This window comes from Gymnogyps californianus, chromosome Z (assembly GCF_018139145.2).
Source record: "Gymnogyps californianus isolate 813 chromosome Z, ASM1813914v2, whole genome shotgun sequence".
NCBI classification, from domain to species: domain Eukaryota; kingdom Metazoa; phylum Chordata; class Aves; order Accipitriformes; family Cathartidae; genus Gymnogyps; species Gymnogyps californianus.
In genome coordinates, this window is record NC_059500.1 from 16,939,342 (window position 1) to 16,956,560 (window position 17,219).

General features: G+C 41.1%; 1 protein-coding gene across 1 annotated transcript in view; it reads left to right on the forward strand.

The window, feature by feature from the left end:
- The first annotated feature begins 1,063 nt into the window (after positions 1-1,063).
- COMMD10 (COMM domain containing 10) overlaps positions 1,064-17,219 on the forward strand; it is a 112,475-nt gene continuing 96,319 nt past the window's right edge. Inside the window, exons 1-4 of the mRNA XM_050912980.1 lie at positions 1,064-1,095; positions 1,277-1,367; positions 3,745-3,855; positions 5,649-5,804. Coding sequence (XP_050768937.1) covers positions 1,064-1,095; positions 1,277-1,367; positions 3,745-3,855; positions 5,649-5,804 — 390 coding nt within the window. The remainder of the gene's footprint in view (positions 1,096-1,276; positions 1,368-3,744; positions 3,856-5,648; positions 5,805-17,219) is intronic.

The window sequence follows — 17,219 nt, forward strand, 5'->3', positions numbered from 1 at the left end:
ATTTCTTTACAATACCTCAAAAATTTCCAGACTTTTCCCACCTGCCTTTTGAGCCTACCATAATTTATTACCACACACCTAACCCTTTGGGCCACATCTTATAAACCTTTACAGCCACATTCAGAAGTCTTTTGCAGATTTTCAATTTTTTCAGTTGGCTTCCTAGGAAAACAAGGTTTACACAGTCATGCTGCCTGGTCCTCTGTTTGCTTGTCCCATTGTCTTTTAGCCTGTTTTTCAATTTCAGCCAAATCTGATGGAAACTAGAGGTCTCACAGACATTACATCCATTCAAGGCAATATCCATGGATAGAAATACCCAATTCAGTGCCGCTTCCGTGTGAGCTCAAACGTTAATGCTTCTGTTCACGTGGCTTGCCAACCGGCGTGCACTTGGCCTGAAACACAGCACACCGTGCTCCATGCCTTCTGCAGGGGAGTTAAACAGTGCGGGACAGGGGGAGAGTTTGGGGTTGTTACCTGGGAACAGGTTATTTGGGGAAGGTGGGAAGGCAGCCAGCCGCTGTTAGTTCTACGGCCTCTGGAACAACTTGCTGTAACACTGCAGGCATGACAACTTTATTACAAGTTCGTGGTCTGCTAACACGAAGTTCGCTGACCCGTGGCGTGGAGCTGGCTGTGCGCTACCGCAGGGGAGCGGGGTCTGGACGCGCTGAGGAGTTTCACGCCACCGACACTTCAGCGGCATGATGCAAATATGAGCACCGACGGCACATGGCGGGGGGGGAACACCGCCCCTCGGTACCTTCTGCTCGGCACCAGTACGTCTTTAAAACTTTTAAATCCGAGGTTTCAACAACAGCCTCTCCAGCGGTTGCGGGGTGCTGCAAACCCGTGTGGGAGGCGCCGCCAGTTTGCTTCTCACCTTTCCCCAAAAGCCTCGAAGGCCGCCACACGTTTGCTCTGCCTTCACCCGGGACTGCGGGGGAGCTCGGGGCCTCGGCGACAGCCGCCCCCGGCCGCCACCCTGGCCGCCCCGGGGCGGAGCGGCGGCGCTTGGCGCCGCCGGGCTGCCGTCGGGGGGCGGGCCGCAGCGGCAGCCATGGCGGCGCCCGTTGTTCCGGAGAGTGACAGGTAGCGGCTGCTTCGGCGGCAGCGCCGCTCCCGCCCTTGCCCGCACTCCCGCCGCGGCAGGGCAGGGCGGGTCGGGTCGGGTCGGGTCGGGTCGGGGGCAGGACCTCGCCGCGGTGCCGGGGCGCGGCAGGGCCTGACGGGGCCTGGGCCCCCCTTGACCGCCTCCTCTCCTTCCGCGCAGCATCCGCAGGGCCGTGTCGCTGCTCAACGCCCTGGACCCAGGCCGGTTCCCGCGGCTCCTCTCCCGCCTTCTCCAGAAGCTGCACCTGAAGGTTGGCGGGGCGGGCGGCGGGGTGGGGGGACCCGCTGGGGCCGTGTTCAGCAGGCAGCGGTGGGCGGCCTGGCGGAAGCGGGGGCTTCGCCTGTGCGGGGGGGGACGTTGGGCCGCCGCGGGCAGACACGGGGCCCCGCCGGGTCCTGCCGGCGCTTTGGCCGCGCTGCTCCAGGGTCAGCGACACGCGGTGCCGGTGTGCCCGAAGCACAGCGACCTGCCGAGCCCCGCTCCTCTGCCGCCCGCCCTTTTCCCTGCCCGCCCTTGTGCCGCGCCCCTGCGGCGGCGTGGGCAGCCTCGCCTTTCCTGCTGAGGGACGGGAAGGGAACAGAGCCGAGCCGGGAGGAGCTGTGCCCCTCCTCAGTCCGAGCGCTACGAAGTCGTCTTTGTGGGACAGATGCGACACTCTGTTTTGCTAAGGCACAATTACTTGCAATTTTTTTTTTTAAAGTATTTTTGATGTTAATTTCCTTCATCACTAATTGTTCAGAACTATTTCAGGTGAATGAAATAAGAACGAGTAGTGAATGGCAGAAAGTGAATGGCGTGAGAACCAGTAACGCTTGTTATGACCTGTTTCCATCGGCTCCAGGTGCTGGTGTCTCTGAGAACGCTCTCAGAAGAGACACGAGTTCCTTGGCTTTTTGCACAAACTCTGCTCTCGCCCCCTCAAGGGAAACACCAAATGCATATATATTTTTTTTCTCCCCGCATTTCTGTGTGTCCATCAACCAAAGCCATCTGTGGAACTGAGGTTAAAAATAATGTCCCTAACTTTTAGTGAATATTTTTGTCATCTTTAGAGAAGTGTTTTTTTTTTTTTAATGGCAGAATAAATAAAAAAATAAATGAAGTCAGTAGTCAGTTTCTTTGCACAGTGCCAGAAAATGAAATGGAGACTAGATCTAACCTTGGCACTAAATATTGAAGAGGAAACTGTAAGATAAATGCTAAAACAGAAATTATTTTGTTGAGTTTCTTTATCTTGCAGTGTCAGATTTTGTTTATTTCCTTGTTTTTTGTTTAGAAAAAATAAGAAATGCAGAATTTGTTTTCTGTACACGTATATATACAAACGAAACATTAAAATATTACAGGTTAGGAGCAGCATGGGTAGAAAATACAAGTGTATTAAAGGTCATAATTCTGAGACTATAAGGATTGTTTTGATTATTTGATTCAATTGCTGATTTTTTTCCTACCAAAATTACTAGCTTGGATGCTGCTGTTATTGCAAAGGGTTTTCTCAGTTGTTGCATGGATATTAACGCAGTGGTAACTGGAGAGTGTCACCAACCTTTTTTTTTGTTTGTTTTGTGGTTGGTTTTTTTTACTACTCAATAGCAGTTTAGTAGCTGTTCACAGTTTTAATCAGTGTTTACATGAGCTGGAGTGGTCTTTTTAATTTAGTCCACTCCGTCAATCTCATGAATCGTTCAGTTGGCCTTTCCAAAGTATCTGACTCTAGGGTGTGTTAAATTGCTGGAAACTTTAAACAAACTTACTTGCCTTAACAAAGCAGGTACTCAGAGCTCTGCATTTCCTTCTAACAGCTAATGATTCAAATAACGTTTCCATTTTGATACTCTTGTTACAAACATTGCGATCATTGAAGTTTATGCGTAATTGCCTCATTTTGTTTATTCTGACAGCTGAATTGCTTTTTTGTGTAGCTTTGCAGTTTTGGATTACTAAGTGGTCTAAATATGGTGTTTTGATGTCTGTAGCCTAGATTTGTTAGTAATTACGTTTTAAAAGATGGCAATATCTACATGTAAATTATTATTACAGTAATAAATGTAACTGCTCTATTTTAAAAGTACAGCACATTCTCAGTAATCTTCAGTAATACAGTAGGCTATAGATTAAAATCTGACTTTCAATAGAAGCATACATTAAGCCTTTATTTCCTTTGTAACAGCATGCGTGGTTTTCAGGAGAGTATCCAGAGTGGAAGAAGCATACGTAACTAACTTCACTACAGTTTTGCCTTCTGTTTTCTTTGGGGTCTGATTCAAGTAATGCACTTCATACTTTTCTTATTTTTATTTATAAAAGGTTGTTAGAGATGATCTGGTAGTTGAAAGAAAAGTGTTTCTTTAGTGTCTCTCAGGTGCAAAGAGAAAGCATTTTCTTGTGGTGTATTTCAAGTAATCCTGATAATTTCTCACGTGATACTGTTAGCTTTTAATTTTGATTTTCAGTGAGAGGAATTGCATTGTATTTTTCTGTTGGAAAAGAGCTTTACTTTGTTATTTCTATTTAGTAGCAAGTGGACAGCCACTGTGTTTATAAAAATGAGGAGAAAGTTTTTGTTTTGACAAGTATATTCTTGGTGACTAAATGGCATGTCAGGACTAACCATTTTTGTGCTTCAGGCTGAAAGTAGCTTCAGTGAAGAGGAGGAAGAAAAACTTCAAATAGCTTTTTCGTTGGAAAAGCAGGATCTTCATCTAGTTCTTGAAACTATATCATTCATTTTGGAACAGGTACCTTGTTATCATCATTATAAATTGATAAATATATTGTTTTTATCTGGTTGTAGATTTCAAAAATATAAAAGTCAAGTTAAAAAGGAATTAGTGAAAACATGTATCTGTAGTACATTATGTATGTTTTGGGGGCATGATTTTACTGCTTTTGTTTGCATGCCTTCCTGGTTTGGATTGGAGTCATTGCATTTGGGGAGTGAGTTTCCACCTAATGTAAATACGGGTGGTGGAAGTGAGCTCTGCATGACTCTGAGAGAAGTGTTGATAATTGTGATATATAGTCATTCCTCTTACTCATTTTAAGCAAGCCAGACATGCACTATTTTAATTCCTGTCAGGAAAGTGGCATTAGATGGCATTATTGAGCACTGCTTAAGTTACATGAAGCGTCAGTTATGGAAAATCTTCATGCACAGAAGCAGTCTGTACTTAGATGAACAGGCGCACCTGATGTAGCTCTAGTATCTGAATGAGTAGGTGACTGCATGGTGTAGAGCTAAATATCTTGTAAACAGAGAAGGTTTTCTGGTTCTACAGTCTACCACTGTTCAAGTTGGGAAGCCAATGTATTATCTGGTAAATATGGTAACTTTCTTAGAAATTGTCACAGCCGCGATGTTATCCATCCGTTTCATGCAAGTATAGTAAGTGCGGTCTGTGCAGAGGGCATGCGTACTGATGGTCTGTTGTGGGATTTGAATCTTGTCCTTTCTTACACATGTCAGTTTATGATTAGTTCACTTAGTTAACACGTTCCACAACATTAGAAAGAAAACAAAAAAACAGTCCTCCCCATGGCTCTTATCCACTGAAAAATCAAAACGAAACCTGAGGTCACATCTAGACTGGAATTTTGAATTTTCTTCTCAGCGAAACAACAAACTTACCTGTTTTATTGCCTGGTCCTAATTTCATCAGACTGCTTCATTTATGTGATAATTATTGAAGACGAACAGAAAAAGCAGTTCAGTCTCCTCTAGGACTTACTTTTTTTGCATTTAAAAAAAAAAGAAAGGAAAGGATATTAATATCTGCCCAAAGAAGAGTCCCAGATGGAATGTGTTGTATGAGGACTCTTTTGTGTTCCCGCTGATAGCTACGCTTCTTAGAGTAGCTGCTTGTTCTGTCAGAGCACAACTTTTTTTAACAGCCCTTTGGCCTATGGACACATTACAGATAATAAGACTGCTGCATGGTCTTTGCCGCATGTGTTGTTTCTTTTTTCTTTTTTTTCCCCACCCTGGTGCTGACAGAGTCCTGTTTTGAAAGTGGAGACCAGCATACTATATAGAGTGTTTACCACAAAAATTGATGCTAATAGTGAGGTTATATCTAACCCACCTTTTTTGGCAAACTGTTCCTGTCTTTTCAGAATATTACCTCATAGTTCAGGCTTGCTTGAACAGTGTGAATTTGGAAAAGTTGTCCTTTCTTCACGATCACAATTGACTTCAAAGCCCAGGGTTTTTTCAGTGATAGCTGCTTTGGCATTATGTACAGTGGAAAAGTATATATATACTCAGATCTGGCTTGTATATGCACTTTTTCATAGTTTGTCTATCTTGTGAAGAGTCATTTGTAATATTGCATTTTGAGATACAATTGAGATAGATAGTTACACTTTTCTGTCTTCTCAGTCAGAGGGTTAACATGAACAGGATGCCTGCAGTCCCACAGTAGAGTTGCTAGTAAAAATCTTGTGTGAACATGGTGGCCATCTGTGGTACAATATGTCTGGCACAAGTTGTAGAGCAGTACTTGACAACAGCAGTTATTTTTCCTTTTAACAGGCAGTCTATCATAATTTGAAGCCTGCTTCGTTGCAACAGCAGCTGCAAAGCATTCACCTGGATCAAGACAAAGCTGAAGCATTTGCCAGTGCATGGGCGGCTGCAGGTCAAGATACGATTGAAAAGTTCAGGCAGAGGGTTTTGAACCCTCAGAAGGTAATGGTTTTTTTCTAACAGACAATAAAGCTGTGTAGGTTTGTTTTGAAGCAAGGAGTTTAAACTAAGATGGAAAGTTTGTGACAAGCCAAGGTACTGGAAAATAAAAAGGGTACTTATTACGTAGTAGATAAATGTGATTGGGGCAGTGGAGTTCCATTGTCTTAAAGAGATGTTACATGTTAGCTGAGCTGCTGTTAACTGTTGGAACCTGACTATATGTGCACTGTTAGCAACGTAAAGTAATGCAACCTACATACCATTTGGAGGTGTTTGTGAATATGGTTTACAATACGGCAAGGGTAAAATGTGCTCGTGAACACTTGTAGTGGTTTACCTCAGGGGTTTAGCTCATCAGCCTGTTGATTCTCTGTACTAAAAGTGTATCTGAGCTCCTGCCATCTTTAATTTTGTCAGGTGGTTGGATGGTGCATTTTATGAGATGCTTACTATGATTTTGAGATACTTTTCTATGATGGCATAATAATCTTGCTTCATATGTGCCTGTTACCAGTTAAAACTTTGGTACATGCTGTGGAAGTCTCATTGTGTCTTTAGGCATAAATGTCTATGTCTATGAGAAGGTATAATAACATCCTTCTGTTGATTCATAATAAGCCTTCAACTGCATTAGAAGATGTATACAGAACACATCAGTGTCAGCCAGGATCAAATGGTTCAAAAGAATTGTGGAACACTGACTCAATTATTCTCACTTTATTTTTATCATTGCTATATATCTTGTTGGGCTAAGATTCAGTTTGTTACTTTATGATTCGCTTAGTAAAATATACATAGAAAATTAATTTTATATATAAGGTGCACATGATACACTGACAGAAATAGAACAGCATAATTTATACCAGCACATTTACACCTAAATAAACCTAGAATTTTATTTAGGTGTAAAGTGCACATTTTGAGAAGACAAGATATGTCTGTGGAGCAGACTAAAGATATTCAGAATTGCATCACAGATGATTTTTCCAAAGTATTTAAACTTGATCCTTTGTACAACTGGGTAATTTTAGGCACAAAACTTGTAGCATTTTCATGTGCAGAATTACAGTAACTCATGAACCTAACCAAGTAAATGACTGATAATGTAAGTATGCAAAAAAAATTTGAGTTGAACAAGGTACTTGGGCATCTGTCTTCTTGAGATAATATTTACCAATGCCAAGCATACAAGTCGCAAAGTTTAAATGGTCAGTGATACAGTGAGTATATAGACAAGTATGATTGTCCATTGAAGGAGGTAATTTGAAAACCAAGTGAAATCACGGAAGGTTATAAGGCTAACTTTTCAGAACACAACATATGTGTGCAGAATGGAAGGCAATTCTGAAGATACCTTATAAAGCAGCTGTCTGAGAATTTTCTTCAGACTGTGCAGTAATATATGTTGTACTGCTGGGTCTTCAGCATATGAGAAACTAGTAAAAACACCTTTGATCCTCTTTTATTTGGAGCTTGTACCATACATGCCTGTGGTCCTTCTGTGACCTAGTTTGGGGATGACGTTGCTCTGTTTCTTGTCTGCAGTTTTGTGAGACCTGCAACATACAATGCTTCTAGAGTATGTTACAGTTTTGGAGATTCTTTGTGACTTCACCACGATTTCATATAATGGAATGGCATTTTGCTAGTATATTACATCCCATATAAAGGAGTTTTAAACTGTCATTTGTAATTAAGCTTGCAGAAAAGCAACTGCCAAACTATCATAGTGCAACTTACTTGTTATTTAGCATGAAGGCAGATTTAAAGATAGATTTGTGGCTCTACATATGCTTAAAGCATCGTTTCACCCCTTTTTTTCTTTTCTTTTCCTGGCCTAGATGGCAAGTTGAGTATCAGTTTGAGTGTGAGTATAGACTCTAAGCTGTAATTTGAGGTTGAACTTGAATTTACTTTCTCAGTTTATTTTGAAAATGTCTTAATCCTGTAGCCTTTAGTTGAGTGAAAAACTGAAAGTTCAAGAGAACTTTTCCTTAACCCAAAGCCTCAATTCACAGAACTAGCTGCTAAATAAAATATTTACTCTGCTAATAAGGCACATGGAGGTAAAATATTTTAAAAATTGCATGGGATAATGGAAGAAGAACTTGCCATCTCCTTCTAATCTTATGAATGTCCTTGTAATGTCTTATGAGTGCAGTAGATGACTGCACGATCCCCTCATTATTTCCTTCTATATTCTATAAATAATTGTATATTGGCACATATTTGCTGTATTATCTTTCTATACCTTGAGAAATGGTGGGCAAAATACTCTCTTACTTGTGATACATTGTTACAGTAGCCAACTTGCTGTAAACTTTCATCAACATCTCAAATTAAAAAAAAGAATCTTGAAAAATACTTAGAGTGCTAGCTTTTTAGATTAGATTTACAATTCAGGTTTTTAGATTGATTTAGAGATTACATTAACATCTTTCTTTGTACAGGTATAACATTTAAAACAATTGACTATAAATGTGCCCTTTGTATAAATACTTCTTTACATGGCTATGTATAAGTTAATAATTTGCTCTGTTCACTTCTCTCACAGAAGCAATATTAAGTACATAAAAAAAATGTGACCATTCTGTTGTCATAATTGTCAGCAACATTATCACAGAATCACAGAATGGTTGAGGTTGGAAGGGACCTCCGGAGGTCATCTGGTCCAGCCTCTTTGCTCAAGCAGGGCCACCTAGAGTCAGTAGCCCAGGACTATGTCCAGACAGCGTTTGAACATCTCAAAGGATGGAGACTCTACCACCTTTCCTGGGCAACCTCGTGCCAGTGCTTGGTCACCCTCAAAGTGAAAAAGTGTTTCCTGATGTTCAGAGGGAACCTCCTGTGTTTCAGTTTGTGCCCATTGCCTCTGGTCCTGTCACTGGGCACCACTGAAAAGAGCCTGGCTCTGTCCTCCTTGCACCCTCCCTTCAGGTATTTACATACCTTGATGAGATCCCCCTGAGCCCTCTCTTCTGCAGGCTGAACAGTCCCAGCTCTCTCAGCATTTCCTCATAGGAGAGATGCTCCAGTCCCTTCATCATCTTTGTGGCCTTTGCTGGACTCTCTCCAGCATGTCCATGTCTCTATTGTACTGGAGAACCCAGAACTGGTAATAGTATGCCAGATGTAGCCTCACTGTTGCTGAGTAGAAGGGAAGGATAACCTCCCTCGACCTGCTGGCAACACGTCTCGTAATTCAGCCCAGGATACCATTAGCCTTCTTTGCTTTAACTGCACATTGCTGGCTCATGTTCAACTTGGTGCCCGTCGTGTCCCCAGGTCCTTTTTCGCAAAGCTTCTTTCCAGCTGGGTGGCGCCCAGCATGTACTGGTGCCTGGGGTTGTTTCTCCCCAGCTGTAGGACTTTGCGCTTCCCCCTGTTGAACTTCATGAGGTTCCTGTCAGCCCATTTCTCCAGCCTCTCCAGGTCCCTCGGGATGGCAGCACAACTCTGGTGTATCAGTCATTCCTCCCAGTTTTGTGTCATCTGCAAACTTGCTGAAGGTACACCCTGCCCCATCATCCAGATCATTAATGAAGATGTTGAACAGGACTGGACCCAATATTTGTCCCTGGGGTACACTGCTAGTTACTGGCCTGTAACTAGATCAGTTTGTGCCACTGATCACCACCCTCCGGGCCCGGCCATTCAGCCAGTTTTCAATCCACATCTTTGTCTGCATCATCAGCATACATCAACAGCTTGTCTATGAGGATCTTAATGGGACACAGTGTCAAAGGCCTCCCTGAAGTCAATGTAGACCCTATCCACTGCTCTCACCTTGACTACCAAGCCAGTCATTTCATTGTAGAAGTTTATCAAGTTAGTCAAGTATGACTTCCCCATTGCGAATCCATGCTGACTCCTTCAAGTCGCCTTCTTGTTCTTCACGTGCCTGGAAATGGTTTCCGGGACTAGATGTTCCATCACCTTCCCATGGGCTGAGGAGAGGCTGACTGACCTTTAGTTCCCTGGGTCCTCCTTCTTGAAGATAGGAGTGACATTTGCTTTCCTTAGGAATCTTGAGGAATGGTGTTTGGTGGGGGGTTTTGGATTTTTGTTTGTTTGTTTGGATGGTTGCCTTTTTTTAAGACTCTTGATTTATTCATTGTCTGTGTATGGTTCAAGTTGCATTCATAATGATGCTTTTTTTTGTCAAGTGTACCTTGTAGTTTTGTTAGTGATTCAGATTCCAGAAATGTAGGAGTTACTGTACTGGATCAGAAAATCTGGTCGTTGTGTGTCCTGTCTTTGGCACCTTGGATGGAAGCATAGGGGTGGAATCCTCTAGTTAACCTTGTTGATGAAAACTTCTGCCTCACCTCATGACTTCAAAGCTGTCTTATACCCTCAAAGATGATTGTTTTATCACTTGTGAAGTATCCTGCTTAATGAACCTGGAGGTGTCAGTCTGTGTACTTGCCTGATTTCTGATTTTCTACCACTTGAGGGAAAAGTGGTATGTACTGATGGTTTTTAAAAACAGTATATCCATTATCTTTTGATTTTAACGTATATCCCCTTTTTTATTATGAGAAATAGTAAAGAAGAGTGTGGTCTTTCTTGTTTTTATTTTAAGCTATACATAGTCTGTGATTTCTCACTCTCATTCCATGGAAGTTTCCTGTTTGTCATCCTTCATGTTATCTGTCTCTGACATATTTCTGCTATATTTTGGAAGAAACTAATGTGAGTAAAGTATGATAGGGGCTTGCCTGGAATATTAATACTTTATGTGGTGGCTTTATAATAAAGGTCTCCCTCAGGGGTCTGGACTGGGACCAACGCTATTTAATGTCTTCATCAATGACGTAGTGGTAGTGAGAGCACCCTCAGCAAGTTTGTGGGTGACACCAAATTGAGTGGTGTAGCTGGTATGCTTGAGGGAAGGGATGCCATCCAGAGGGACCTGGACAGGTTCAAGAAGTGGGCCCATGCGAACCTCATGAGGCTCAACAAGGCCAAGTGCAAGGTCCTGCTCCTGGCTCAGGGCAATCCCCTGAGCATCAACACAGGCTGGGGGATGAAGGGATTGAGAGCAGCCCTGCAGAGAAGGCCTTGGGGATATCGGTGGATGAAAAACTGGACATGAGCTGGCAATGCGCACTCACAGCCCAGAAAGCCAATCGTATCCTGGATTCTATACAAAGAAGAGTGGTCAGCAGGTCAAGGGAGGTGATTCTCCCCCTCTGCTCCGCTCTGGTCAGACCCCACCTGGAGTACTGCGTCCAGCTCTGGGGTCCCCAGCATAAGAAAGACATCGACCTGTTAGAGCAGGTCCAGAGGAGGGCCATGAAAATGATGCAAGGGCTGGAACACCTCTCCTATGAAGAAAGGCTGAGAGAGTCGGGGTTGTTCAGCCTGGAGGAGACAAGGCTGTGGGGAGACCTTAGTGCGGCCTTTCAGTACTTAAAGGGGGCTTATAAGAAAGATGGAGAGAGACTTTTTACCAGGGCCTGTAGTGGCAGGAGAAGGGGCAACGGTTTTAAACTGAAGGAGGATAGGTTTAGGTTGGATGTAAGGAAGAAATTTTTTACAGTGAGGGTGGTGAGACACTGGAACAGGTTGCCCAGAGAAGTTGTAGATGCCCCATCCTTGGAAGTGTTCAAAGTCAGGTTGGACGGGGCTTTGAGCAATGCAATGTAGTGACAGATGTCCCTGCCCACAGCAGAGGGGTTGGAGTAGGTGATCTTTAAAGGGCCCTTCCAACCCAAACCATTATATGATTCTATGAATACAGATTTTTTTCTTACTCTTTTAAAAATATATATGGGCTTTTTGATTGTCACTGTGTATTTGGTAGGGGCTTTTACTGACCTGTTCAGGTGATGTGCAGGACTACATATTAATTTAGAATTCATGTGTGAAATGTTCACTTTAATTTATATTCATGTGAATATTTTGTGTTTTCGCTTGCCATGTGCTTTTCTGTACACTTACCAATTCTGAATTTTCTTTATAACGACTTTAGTGGGTGTATGCATGGGATTGCTCATCTGGATCCAAGTGCAGGATCAGGGTCATGATTAGTATTACTGAGATCCTGATAGTTCTGTTCCAGCATGAGAGGATGTTCAGGTAAACTGTATACAAGATAGAGTTTGCAGTGTAACTAAGAAAGATCTAATTGGAATCTTGTCTTCATTTTAAAGTGTTTTATTAAAATCCAAGTGGTAAAATAATTCTGAGTCTCTCCTGGCATCTGGTACTTAGAAGTTGTGTATTTTGGAACTACTGAAATGCTGCCACTAAGTCTGTTTTCTGTAGCGTACACAAGAAGGACCAGGCACTAATCTTTCATTTCTGTTTTAAGACAAGATAAAATGGTTGACAAGTTTCTTTTTTTTTTATTTAGAGGTATGATTTGCACATTGCTCAAACGTTGGAACCCTTGGGCAAATTGAAGGAAGAACTGAGGATTGATTAACTTATGGCCAAAACTAGTGGGTAGCCAACTCTCCAGGATTATTATTTCATAATATTACTAATTAATTTGGTTCATCACCATTTTTGAGAGAGCAGGCCACTGCATCTTTTGGCTTGCAGCAGTGCTCAGATTTGGACTCCAGACCACTAGTTATTATGAGAAGTAATTTTGTACAGATATTTTGCTTGTATTGTGTCATGGTTTAACCCCAGCCAGCAACTCAGCACCACGCAGCCGCTCGCTCACTCCTCCCCGCTCCCAGTGGGATGGGCAGGAGGATTGGGGGAAAAAAAAAAGTAAAACTCGTGGATTGAGATAAGAGTTTAATAACTAAAGTAAAATAAAATATACTACTAACTAAAAATAATAAAAATATAATAAAGAAGGTAATGAAAAGGAATATAACAAAAAAAAGAGAGAAATAAAACCCAAGGAAAGACAAGTGATGCACAATGCAATTGCTCACCACCCGCTGACTGATGCCTGAGCAGCAATCTGCCCCTCCTGGCCAGCTCCCCCCAGTTTATATTCTGAGCCTGATGTTCTGTGGTATGGAATATCCCTTTGGCTAGTTCAGGTCAACTGCCCCGGCTCTGCTCCCTCCCAGCTTCTTGCACACCTGCTTGCTGGCAGAGCATGGGAAACTGAAAAATCCTTGGCTTAAGATAAGCGCTACTTAGCATCAACTAAACCATCAGCGTGTTATCAACATCATTCTCACACTAAATCCAAACCACAGCACTGTACCAGCTACTAAGAAGAAAATTAACTCTATCCCAGCCAAAACAAGGACATATTGACATGTTATTTCTCTTAAACCAGATTCTCTTCTTGCCTGCAAACTATAACTTGGTAAAAACTAGTATTCTGGGTTCTGGGGCAGTCACTTCTATGCAAGAGATGTAGGTGGTAATGCGCTGGCTGATAGCTTCATTAGGGTGACAAGCCAAATTGAGTTTGTTAGAGCAACAGAACAAGTGTTTCCCAGAATACTGATTAGGTGAAGTTTTCTGTGGCATATTGAACACTACTTCTAATTGTTAGAGAAAAAACGTTCTTTTTTGAACATAGGTCTTTGAAATTTTTTTGGCGGAGACTGCTTAGTTGATAGGATGTTATTGTCTCGAGAAATGAATAAAAACTATAGAGTTAAACTAAAGCTCTACTGTTTAATAGTGTTTATTTTCTCACGTCATCTTTTCATTTTTCTTTACTGAACTATAGGTAGTCTTCAGCTGCACAGGGTTATTAGTTATGTATATTCTCCTGTTGCATTAATTGGTTCTTTGAGTCTTTACTTGTATGGCAGTCCTTTTGTTCTATTATTTCTGCTGTATAATACAATCCTAGTCAATTAGAATGATGGTATATGTATCAGTTTTTTCTTCGAATGTGTTCTAATTTGGCCTCTAGAATGATAGGCCAGTGATAATAGTCTGATATCAGTCTGATCCAGTTTTTAAGTCTTGGCTTGGTAATATATCAGTCTAGAAATCAGGACACATTGATCAGATTAAAATGTATTTTTTCCTCTCTGCAGAGAAGAGCTAGCTTTTTAGTAGGGTTCACTCTGGATTGTCATGGCAATTTTTCGTCAATTCTGTTGCTTTTTTCCCCCTCCCACTATATTATGTTCTCTGTATGTTTTTTGGTACTCTATAAATCTATCTGTTTTAAAGGCAGGTCAAGCTAAATGGCTCATAGATTTCTTGTTTTGGAAAGCAGTTCAGGGTATCATTAAAATATATATAATAAAAAAGATAAGAGTCCTATGTTGCCAAGCAGGAGAAGTTTTTTATAGCCTTCAGACAGCATTACTTAATATAATGATGCGTGGGAATGCAACTAGTGAAATTACATACCTAAAATTCTTGACAGAGCTGTCAATTCTGTATCTTGACTCGCTGTTTTGAAGCCATATGGGAAAAACTCTGAAAGTAGTTTTCTCAGAAACTAGCCTTCTTGCTAAGGGGTGTATATGTAACGTGAATATGCTAAATTCCCTCTGCTAAGCACTGGCAAATCTACAAAAATACTCTGAAACACACGCATCCTATGGTGGTTATGGCAAACAAGAAGAGAATTGGCGTGCTATGTGTGTGTATCGTGGGGGAAAAATTCTTTCTGATATCGGAAGAAATGCAAAATAAGGAAGAATACAGCTCAAAAAGAAAGAATCTTTCAGTTTCTTTTTAGTGTCTGATCCGCTAGTCATCCTTACAGTGACAAACAGAGATCACAAAGACCGTGTCATACCTACAGGCGTTGTCACAATGAATTGTGAACCAACTTGCATTATATGACGCTATCACAGACAATGGCAAAGAGAATGCAAATGATGAAAGATGTAGTAAAGACACAGTTTTATACCTACTGAGATTTATTTTAATAGCCAGCTACAGCACAACTGAGTCTGTTTAATCTTCCACTAGCCCACCATTGTTAGTAGGTATTTTAATTGTTTACAATTTTTAGGTACTACTTCTGAGGATTTTTTAAATTAGTTTCTTCCTATCCTTCTTACTCTCTTCTGTCTTCTACCAAGAAAGTGTAAATGATAAAGGTTGGAAGAAGGTACATTTTGAGAATGTTTAAAAACATCTGAAACATTTGTTCTGTTCCTACATGCAAAATAGCATCTTTTAAGGTTATAAAAGAGTACCGTGCTTATTTTGTTTAACTTCCTGTGCAATACAACCCATAATTTTTCTGCAGTATGTAAAAGAGCTTTTGAAACAGGGGGCTGGCTGTGATTTCAAGGCTTAAAATGACAGGTAATTTCTCGGGTATTTTTTATGGTTAATAAAAATGTGTGCCTTATCTCTAATTAAAATCTGTCTAACTTTATCTTCCCACCGTTGGATCTTGCTATATATTCTTCTGCTAGATAAAAGAGCCAGTCAGCTATGACGTTTCCATGTAAGTGCTCGTAGAGTGGTGCATATTTTTACTGCAACTCTGTGCCCGCAAATTTCCCAGAGAGAGACAGAGCACAACACCACCTTTACCTTTTGCACAAAGTGAATCCCTAAATACTAGGGTTTTGGAAACTTGAATGCTGATTCTAATGTTTGTCATGCAGTCCCTTTCTGTTTGCTTTCAAGCTAGCTGCTTATCAGTTAAAATACACGTAAAGATGAAAACCTGCAGTAACTTCAATTAGGAAAGAGTCTTTTGAAGTTGTTGCTTCTTAGCACTAGTCTTGCTCTACCAATTTCATGTCATATTATTTCTTTTGTTTCCTCCCTTTTGAAGTACACTGGTACTTTTTGGTATGTGTCGTTTCCTTTTTTAAATTCAAAGATTAAAGATGTGAGGGGTATTGGTTTGAATATTGAATGAAGAAGTCTGAAAATATCACTTTTCCTGGCATATGTGCTAAGTAAGGTTTGCTGAAGAGAAATAGGACTTTATCCTTGCAGACAAAAATGGGAAGTCAGAGGAAATTAACCCTCCAGGAGAGAGCCAATCTTGGATGAAGAATCTAGTTCATCTTACATATTAACCAAATAAGATGACTTTAGATAAATATTTGTGCAGATTTTCCTTTTAGAGTTAAGTCTCAGTCCCTTTTCCTATTTTTAATATGCTCTTAATATTCAAATCCTCTCTGAGAGGTAACTGAGGTACTGGCTTTTTGGCTTGCTCCTCCTGCTTTTTCTAGCGTTAATTACAAGCTGAAACTCCCAGTTTGCAAAGTTAAAACACTGAGTGCTCCTCTGTTTTCCTGCCTCCTAAAGTTACTGATACCATTAGGGAAAGTTGTGGTGAGGGATCCGAGAGTTGCACAGCAAACATAATGCATGGCCTGTGGCCTTCAGTGCCTCTCTAGCCCACTCGGTTTAACCGTTTGACTGGGTCTTTGGCCCAACTTATCTTCACTCAGTTGGTCTTACAGTGCCTTCTTTTGAGGCTAAGATACCAAGCCACATAAATAGTTTCTCTTTGTTTTTTAAACTTTCAGAATTTTTTCCTTTGGGAATTGTGTTTTATTTGGACAATCTTTTTACAGGATTCTGTAAATTCACTGTCTGTCTGCCTGACCCAATCCAACTCTTTCCTTGCCCTTATGTTACAACTACCACTATTTCTAGTTAGAGACTATCATAGCATGTGGTACTGCTTCAGAGCCTAGAAGATTATTCTTGTCTACTGGTGAAAAACATAGTTGCTGATTTCGTTTTTGTTTTGTTTGTCTGTTTGCTGATGGTCTTGCAGTATCTGCGAAATTAAGGCAGAATCTGATTAGAGATTGCATTCTAGTATTGTGATATGATAGACAAGATCCATCCAGTGATTCTTATTTTCTTATGACTACATGACTAAGATACATTGCAAAACTATCATTAAGGTTGCAAAGTCCGGTCTTAAAATTTAGTAAGAGGCACTGTAGTTGACTGTGCAACCTCTGCTTAACTTGGCTGTGCATATGTGTTATGACTGTCTTTAGTTACAGACTTCCATGCTTTTTAAAAAAACCACCCTATTATCCTGACTTTGTTTTACGGATGAGTGGATGTACATAAGGTTTTATTGGTAGTTACATACCATTTTTGTGGCACCTGCTCCGAGTCTTGGGTTTAATTTGAAGATTTGCCTAGTACCATCAGCGGAAGATGCTGGTCATTCAATTTGTGACTCATATCTCTGGATAAAAATTGAGTCTTACAGATTTTAAATCTGCCATTGAAGAGTAATTTTCACTGAAAGCACAAAATGCCTCAGTAATCCATTTGTAAAATGGGGATACTGAATTGTATTGAAGTTGAATATGTTTGTACAGTAGGGGGACAGATTCTGAAATATTATATACCGTCAGGTTTTTCCATTGCTATTCAAAATGTGGTAGAGGACAGTAGTCAGAAACTTTATGCAACCAATGTAAAAATCCAGCTGTTTCACTGCAGACCTCCTTGCCCATGGAGCAGTCGTTACAGTGAGGCCTGCTGACAAGAAGCTGCAACATTCAGAACTTCCTTCAA